The sequence below is a fragment of the Balaenoptera acutorostrata genome, chromosome 4, assembly GCF_949987535.1.
Source record: "Balaenoptera acutorostrata chromosome 4, mBalAcu1.1, whole genome shotgun sequence".
NCBI classification, from domain to species: Eukaryota; Metazoa; Chordata; class Mammalia; order Artiodactyla; family Balaenopteridae; genus Balaenoptera; species Balaenoptera acutorostrata.
In genome coordinates, this window is record NC_080067.1 from 145,919,663 (window position 1) to 145,928,947 (window position 9,285).

The 9,285-nt window shown below is 46.5% G+C and overlaps 1 protein-coding gene across 1 annotated transcript in view; it reads right to left on the bottom strand.

Moving 5' to 3' along the window:
• The window catches only part of BRWD1 (bromodomain and WD repeat domain containing 1), a 124,031-nt gene extending 116,393 nt beyond the window's left edge, over positions 1 to 7,638 (bottom strand). The window contains exons 1-4 of the mRNA XM_057545950.1: positions 7,302 to 7,638; positions 7,159 to 7,217; positions 6,993 to 7,022; positions 6,777 to 6,836 (exon numbers count right to left, since the gene is read on the bottom strand). Coding sequence (XP_057401933.1) covers positions 6,777 to 6,836; positions 6,993 to 7,022; positions 7,159 to 7,217; positions 7,302 to 7,350 — 198 coding nt within the window. The 5' untranslated portion in view covers positions 7,351 to 7,638. The remainder of the gene's footprint in view (positions 1 to 6,776; positions 6,837 to 6,992; positions 7,023 to 7,158; positions 7,218 to 7,301) is intronic.
• Positions 7,639 to 9,285: the final 1,647 nt, after the last annotated feature.

Consider the following 9,285-nt stretch of genomic DNA (forward strand, 5'->3'; position numbering starts at 1 on the left):
GACTGTACAACACCAAGAGCACTGAATGTAAATGTAAGAGAACACTAACATAAACTATAGACTTTGGATGAGTATGATATGTCAAAATAGTCATCAACTGCAATAAATGTACCACTCTGGTGGGAGATGTTGATAATGAAGGAGACTATGCATTTATGGAAGCAGGAGTATATAGGAAATCTCTGTATCTTCCACTCAATTTTGCTATGAACCCAAAACTGCTCTAAAAAATTAAGTCCATTTGAAAGAAGTGGGGGGATCAACTCAACAGGAAGATAATAGTTTGGAATTTGTATGCACCTAATAACATAGCTTTAAAATAAAGAACTAAGAAAAAAAAAAGAGAGACAGATAACTCCACATAGGTAGGAGATTTTTTAAAACGTCACATGACCTTTGTCCTTTAAAGCAGCGGTCCCCAACCTTTGTTGCACCAGGGACCAGTTTCGTGGAAGACAATTTTTCCACAGACTAGGGTGGGGGGCTGGGGATGGTTCAAGCATAATGCAAGTGATGGGGAGTAATGGGGAGCGGCAGATGAAGCTTCACTTGCTTGCCAGCCACTCACCTCCTGCTGTGCGGCCCAGTTCCTAACTGGCCTCAGACAGCTACCAGTCTGCAGCACAGGGGTTAGGAACCCCTGCTTTAGAGGAAAATAACTGTTATGATTAGATGAGCCTATGAAAACAAAGTAACTAACAACTATTCTCTTTTAAAGTAGCACAGTCAAGGGACTTCCCTGGTGGTCCAGTGGTTAAGAATCCGCCTTCCAATGCAGGGGATGCAGGTTCCATCCTTGGTTGGGGAACACAGATCCCACATGCCACAGGGCAACTAAGGCCGTGCGAAATGCTGAGCCTGTGCGCCACAACTAGAGTCTGTGCGCCACAACTAAGACCTGACGCAGCCAAAAAATTAAGTAAATAAATAAATAAATAATAAAGTACCAGAGTCAAGGCTAAGTGACTCAGACTGCGACACCACTACCGTTATTCAGCACTAAGGTATAGAAACTGCCGTTCCCCTTCCTACTCTGTGGTCATCCATAAGGGTGAATACCAGCTACCATTCATACAAGTGTTAGAGCTCACAGAGACTATATTTTGTTATTTTATAAGACCCTACAAATATAAATTAGGTGAAGGGGAAGTCTAACAATATTATGACTTACTGTCCTATCAACATTGTTACTAATAAACACTGCAAAATCATTTATTTCCATATAAGGTTCACAACAACACTTTGATACAATTATTATTACCCTTGTCTTGCAGATCGAGGAACTGAGGTAGAGATTAAATAACCTGCCTTAGAACATCTAGTTAAGTAATGCTAAAAAGTCAGGATTACAGCCTAGCCACCTGGCACCAAAACCCAAATTTCTAATTTAATACTGCTCTATTGCTAGACTGTAACTTATCATCACACTGCCATGATCATTAAGTGTTCCCAAGTGTTGTCAATGAAATGCCTGTAGAATGACAGATCTCTATAGTCAAGTACAAAGAAAATGCAGAATCCCTACAGAGAGGAAAGAAATAAGCTGCACTCAGGATGAAGGGTCTTTAGAATCCCACAATGAAAATAAAACGGTAATGTGACTAATTGCAATACAGGTGGGGAATACAGAGTTTTATTTATTTATTTATTTTTGGCCACGCAGTACAGCATACGGGATTTTAGTTCCCCAACCAGGGATCGACCCCACGCCCCCTGCAGTGGAAGTGGGAATTCTTAACCACTGGACCGCCAGGGAAGTCCCAGGAGTTGTTTTGTTTTAAATGGGTAAGTAAGTAGCCTTACTATTTAAAAAAAGGCTCAATTTGAGACTCCAGTAGAGTCTATCTGGCAGTGCACCCAAATTTCAAGTCCTGAGTCGTAATCTTCAATCATAACCTGAGTCCTTAATCCAGTAGGGAGCTCAAGATGGTAATACCACTCTCCCCTTGGCTTGGACAGTGAATTCATAAACTGAGGAAGGTTGACAAATAAGTAGATATGAAGAAAAGAAGTATGGATACACTTGTGCAAGTTATAGTTATTCTGATATAGTAACAAGTTTTGTAATAACAACTATTTTTAATGTTTGTAAGAGTAAAAAAGAATAATTTACCACAATAAATTTAAAATACATTTACGGAACTCCCCTGGTGGTCCAGTGGTTAAAAATCCACCTTCCAGTGGAGGGGACACGGGTTCGATCCCTGATGGGGGAACTAAGATCCCACATGGCGTGGGGCAACTAAGCCCACACACCACAACTACTGGGCCCGTGAAATCTGGAGCCCGCGCGCCACAATGAGAGATCCCGTATGCTGCAACTAAGACCCGATGCAGCCAAATAAATAAATAAATAAATATTTTAAAAATAAAAGTAAATAAAATAGGACTTCCCGGGTGGCACAGTGGTTAAGAATCCACCTGCCCATGCAGGGGACACGGGTTCGAACCCTGGTCCGGGAATATCCCACACGCCGCAGAGCAACTAAGCCCGTGCGCCACAACTAGTGAGCCCAGATGCCACAGCTACTGAAGCCCACGCGCCTAGAGCCACCACAATGAGAAGCACTCATACCACAACGAAGAGTAGCCCCCGCTCGCCATAACTAGAGAAAGCCCGCACGCAGCAATGAAGACCCAAGGCAACCAAAAATAAATAAGTTAATTAAAATAAATTTATAATAAATAAATAAAATAAAATAAAATAAAAATATACTGAGAATTCCCTGGTGGTCCAGTAATTAGGACTCTGCACTTCCACTGCAGGGGGCACAGGTTTGATCCCTGGTTGGGGAACTAAGATCCCGCGTGCTGCATGGAGCGGGCAAAAATAAAAATAATTAAATAAATAAATTAATTAAATATACTTACAACAGTTAAATTCTTAGAAAGATTATGCTTAGATCTTATGTTTGCCATCTTGAGGCATCTATAGATTAAAATCATCATCTATTTGTATATATAGTGTGGAAACCCCCAAGGAAATTTAATTAACAACATTAAGTTGGTGTTAAATATTTTAAGATTAAATTCTCGTGACAAATTAAACACTAATCAAAACGTAAAAACAAATATACTTGTTTCTATATATGTTACTAGACTTCTAAAATTTGTAAATGAACGTAAAAGTTTAAAAAATATGACCACTTAAAATTCTAATAAACCAGATACTGATTTCAATACAAGTAACTCTGAAGACTCTTCCTCACACAAAAGGCCTACTCAAACATTATTTAAAAAATATATATATAACAAGGGACTTCCCTGGTGGCACAGTGGTTAAGAATCTGCCTGCCAATGCAGGGGACACGAGCCCTGGTCCGGGAAGATCCCACATGCCGCGGAGCAACTAAGCCCATGTGCCACAACTACTGAGCCTGCGCTCTAGAGCCCGTGAGCCACAACTACTGAGCCTGCGTGTTGCAACTACTGAAGCCCACGCGCCTGGAGCCCATGCTCCACACCAAGAGAAGCCACTGCAATGCTCGCCACAACCAGAGAAAGCCCACACACAGCGACGAAGACCGGACGCAGCCAAAAATAAATAAATGATGACTTATTGACAATAAATCCCCTAATGATAGGCTACACTATAAGAATCTTCTGATTTTTTTTTTTTCTGGTTAAGAGATTGCCTACAAAAATTGATCTATCATGTTACTCAATCACAAAGTATATCAAATCACTTTCCCCTTTTTAAATACACCCCTCCTTTACAAACCTAGTCCTTCCCAATTCCCATGCCCAGTTCTATACTTCTATTTCATTCTTCCCCTTTCTTCACCACCTATAAATCATAAAAATTCCAATTAAATTCACAGGCCCAACTGCTAATGCAGGGTTAGGTATTGAGAGATAACTAGTCTCAATTCTCCTGAGAAGTATCAAAAACATTCTTACTTCCAAAGTACAGGCTGGAGTAACAGCATGGTCACAAGTCTAAGATAAACTATAGCTCTGTAAACAGTGACATGGGAATCACCCGAAAGGCTTTAAAAAATAGTGATGTCCAGCCCCACCACAAAGATTCTGATTTAACTGGTCTGGGGCATAGCCTGGGCATCCAGATTTTATAAAGCTCCCAGGTGGTTCTGATCCAAGAATGCGAACTACTGAGAAAAAGGGGTAAATTAAACAAAGTAAAGAAACAAACAACATCATAAGAAACAATCAGACAAAACCAAAATGTGAAACATTCTACAGAATAACTCAGTCTCTTCAGTAAATCAACAGCACGGGGAAAAAAACTATGCGAGATAAAAAGAGATTTAATTTCGGCCCAATGCATGGAACTTGTCTGAAGCCCAATTCAAGCCAAATATAAAAAAATAAATAAGTATAGCAAATTGGGGGACTTCACCAGTGGTCCAGTGGTGAAGCCTCCGTGCTTCCACTGCAGGGGGCGCAGGTTCAATTCCTGGTCAGGGATGTTCCACATGCCACAGGGTGAGACCAAAGGAAAAAAAAACATTGCTAATGAATTTGTTTATGATATATGCGGATTCATGACATTATTCTCATTTGTGTATATCTGAACACTTCTTAAAATATTTTTTTTTTAAAAAAGGAGACTTTGTTGGAGAACTAGAAGCTACTCATATACCCTTGACAAAAGAATAATTCTCTATATAGGAAACTCATCCTCTACCATTCAGCGCTGGGAGAGGAGGCGGCAGGAAGGTAGAGGAGGAAGAGGATACCCATCAGACAAATCATCCAGACAGTGACAAGACGTATGTCCCAGCCACATCATAGGGATATATCACAAAGAGAGAGTCTGAATAATTTAAAGCAGAATATTTTTAAGCAATTCTACCAGCAAAAGCCAAAAAATATACAAATCTATTTTTAAAGAAACTTTTCCAGTAGTTATAGAATTACGCTTATTTCAAAATGTAAGCAATTTTCTCTTCAGCAGCATGACTGCACTGTCATGTCAATGATGCTTTTCTGGGGAGGCAGGTGGGAGAGGGTTGGATTGGGAGTTTGGAATTATCAGTGCAAACTGGTATATATAGAATGAATAAACAACAAAGTCCTACTGTATAGCACAGGAACTACAGTCAACATCCTATAATAAACCATGATGCAAAATATGAAAAAGAATTTATGTATGTGTATAACTGAGTCGCTTTACTGTACAGCAATAATTAACACATTGTAATTCAACTATACTTCAATAAAAAATAAATTTAAAAAATAATAATGCTTTTCTGCTTCACTGACAACACTGTTTTCACCTAACAACAGGAGTAAAAGAATAAGATGGAACAGTCCTTTAAAGATTTCCTTAAGTCTCAAAATGTCAAACTCAAGAAAACATAAAAACTCTGCCATGATACAGAACCTTTAGAGCCCACTTGCTTGAAAATATTCACTTTTAAGTGTTTGCTTCAAAAAACTCTAGGAAGGCAAATATTAAAACTGACAATTGAAATAGAATCTTTTGTTACATCCACCCAACTTTAACTGTTAACACTTAGGTGTTCAGTATCTATGAAAACAGAAACAGACTCACAGACACAGAACAGACTTGTGGTTGCCACGGGGGAGGGGGAGTGGGGGAGGGAAGGACTGGGAGCTTGGGGTCAGCAGATGCCAACTATCATTTAGAGGATGGATATACAACAAGGTCCTACTGTAGAGCACAGGAAACTAGATACAATATCCTGTGACAAACCATAATGGAAAGAAATGTGAAAAAGAATGTATATGTAACTGAATCACTTTGCTGTATAGCAGAAATTACCGCAACATTGTAAATCAATTATACTTACAATTAAGTTTTTTAAAAAATACTTAACTGTTCACATACAGATAACAAATCCCCCTATTTCTGTTCTTTTGTATAATTCAACAATGGTGATCATATTCTACCAACTTCTGCTTGCAGGTATTAGAACTGTGGTAAAAAATCATTCAGGAACTCTTTTTTTTTTCCCAGTTGTTTTGTGCATACAAGATGCTGAATATGGCCTGGCAACTAAAGAAATCCTTGGCCCTAATATACAAATTGGAAAAATATTTTCCTGAAAAATGTTTTATTTCACTAAGGACAAAACGAGTGAATCAAACCAAATCATATACTGTGAGAGCAACTAAAAAAGACGACAAAATACAATGGAAAGAGAACTGTAATCTATGTTAAATGGTGCTCCAGAAAGAGAAACTGCGTTTTTAGAGCCTATATTAAGTTACATACACCAAACAGCAACGTAAAAATTCATCACATTAAGTTTCCTAAGGCATTCAACAAGTGTAGCACAGTTTACAACAGCACAAGTATTGGAGGAGCGGCACAGTCTCACAGCAGCCAAGGTTTTTTATTACTCTGCTGAGGGGAAAAAAGAGGAACATTTCTCCACCTTTCAGACACCGATGCTTCTATTCCTAGGAACAAGTGGTTGGAGAAGATGGGCGGGGCAAAAGGAGGAAGACCAATCACAGGTCGAGTTACAAGTCGGGTTCAGGAGAAACACGGATGAGCGCAGCTCGCTGAATGGCTGGCGCGCCCACGGCTCTCACCAGAGGCACCGCACCTGGGGACCCACCCCGCCACCTCGCCCCCCGGAGCCGTTTCCTACCCAAACAAACCCGGCCACCCCAAAGCAAAATACTACCTACAGGGTGGAGTCCCGTCGTCCCGGTGACGCCCGGGCCGCCCTCCCGCCCCCTCCGAGCGCCGCTCGGTCACTTCGCCCCCCAGCAGGAGCCCCGAAAAGGGGGCGGGGGGCGGGCGCTCGGAAATACCGGGATGGAAATGTCAAAACTCTCACCAATTCCTCGTAGCTCCTGTTGTGCTCGTTGCCCTCCCAATCCAACCTCTTCGGCAGCAACTGCAAAGACCCGAGACGCACACAAGTGACCACCGCGCGGGGCCAGGCGGGGGGCGGCGGGGCGGGGGGCGGGGGAGCCGGGCGAGCGGCCCCCGGGCAGGGCCGGCAGGGGACGCAGGGGACGCGGCGGGCCGGGCGCCGCCGCGCAGCACAGACCTGGTACTGCTCCAGCTCCTGCACCAGCACCTGCAGCCGAAGAGACGCGCAATTAGGGGGGCGGGGGCCGCACCCCAGTCCGCCCGGCACCCTCCTCCCGCGACCCCAGGCGGCGGCGGGGCCGCGACCCCCGGAGCGCGGCCGCCGCCCGCGGGCCCGCACTCACCTGGGCGGCTCTCCGACACGGGCCGGCCGATAGGTACCGGGCGATGAGGAAGTACAGCTCTGCGGGGAGACGGGGAGTCGGGTCAGGAGCGGGCGCGGCGGCAGGTAGGGGGCCGCAGCCGGGGCGAGGGCGGCGCGTCTTACCCGACTCGATGAGGGGCACCGGGCGTCGGGCGGGCGAGGACTCCGCCATGGCCGGGCGCGGAGCCGGGGCGGGAGCGGGCGAGCGAAGCGTGTAGGCCGCGCCGAGGCCTGACCGGGCCGGCGTCTCTCTACCTCAGGCGCGCCACCGCCGCCGCCGCCGCTGCCGCCGCCATGCCGTGCGCGCCGCCAGCGCCGACGCCTCCGCGAAGTAGTGCCCCTGAGGGAGAGAAAGTAGTTCCTCCGTTGTGGGCCGCCGGCGCCACCGGACGAACGGCGGTCGAGCCCCGGCCGGAAGAGCGAGCCTCGCCTCCCTCTCTTCCTCTTCAGGGGGCGCAGGGAGGAGACTATGTGCGCCAGGGGTCGAGCCCCGGGGGAGACGGTGCGTGGGGGAGGGGAGCGCGCGTGGCCGGGATCCCTGCGCGCGGTGAGAAGGCTCCCGGCCATTGTGAGGCGGCGGCCCGACTGCGCGGAGGGGCGGGCACCGGGGGCGGAGGTCGGGTGGGGGTCGTGGGGGGTGGGGGCGGGAGAGGGACAGGTCTCCGCTTCTCCGGCCGGAAGGGAGCCCCCTTGACGCGGAACCGGGGGGGGCCCAGGACGCGCGGCGGGTGCGGCGGGGTCGCCAGCTTCTGGCTCTCGGAAAGGACCTCACGGACGGTCATGTGGGGCCAGTGTGTTTGCCCCCCACGGAAGATCGCTTGTTTCGAGGACGCGAAACCCTTACAACTGAGAATCGTGTCACCCGCAAAGAGGAGAACGCCGGCCCGAGAAGCTTTCTCCCGGGAGGGGAGGAGGGATGCGGGGAAGTCACAGGATGGGGGTGGGGACCGGGGGGCCGCGGACACTGAGCCTCTGTGGCTCGGAGGGCACAGCAAACGTTTACTAAGAGTCCACGTTGCCGCGTTCAGTAGAAGAAGATAGAATCATGAGGCCGAGCCGCAGCCCTAGGCGAACCCAGCAGTCTCGTAGAAAGGGTTAAAGAAAATGCAGTACATCGCTGAGGATGTCAACCTCGCTAGTCCGGGAAGGCAGTCCAGGCCGGCGATGACTTAGCCGGATAGGAAGGCTGGTGGGAGGAAGCGGGCAATAGACACGCAGCAGCCCAGTCCCTTGAGGGACACCGGGGGGGGGGGGGGGGGCGTGGGGGGAACCATGCGTCATTAGGATGCTCTTGGAAGACAGTAGTAGGATCTGAGGCTGGAGCAGTGCACAAGGGTCCAGAAAATTCCCTTAATGCCGTGGTAGGCTGCGGATTCATTCACTCGGCATAGCCAAGGAACCCTATTCGGAGTCCTAAGGTACAACAGCGAGCAAAATACTGCCCTCGTGGAGAGGACATTGTAATTCCAATTCCTACGCAGTAGAATAACAACCACAGCATAGAAAAATTAAAGGTAGTGGTTTAGAGCAGACCCTGGAGTGGGACTGACCCTGGGCCTTGCCGGGCTGTTCAGTGTGTGACTTTGAGCAAATCACAATCTCTGAGCCTCAATTTTCCTCACTTGTAAACTGTAGATAATATTTGTGCCTATTTCATAGGGTTGTGAGGGTGTAATGGGTTAATATGTGTTCTTAGCATACAGCAAGCACCCTGTACGTGCCAGCTTTTAATTATTTAGACACCACATAGCAAAAGTTTTTATATATGTTTGTAAGGGAGCGATCCAAACGTGTTTGAACGAGTGCATCAGCAGTCTTCTCTTGTATCTGTTGGTTCAGCAAACACTTATCAAGTGATGGGGATTGAGATGAAGGAATGAGCTACAGCTTTGCCAACCAAGATTTCAGTGTCTTTTAGGAGAAATGATGCTTACATCGTTGCAAAGAATGACAAGAAGGAAGGTGAACCCACCTGTGGGAGGGGGAGATGTTAGAAGTTTGAGTCTTCAGTGTGTGGAAAGGGATTTCAGGTACATGAACAACAAAGGGCCAAGACATGAATAACATTCCAAGTTTAAGGAATTCAAGTTTAATATGACTACTTGGG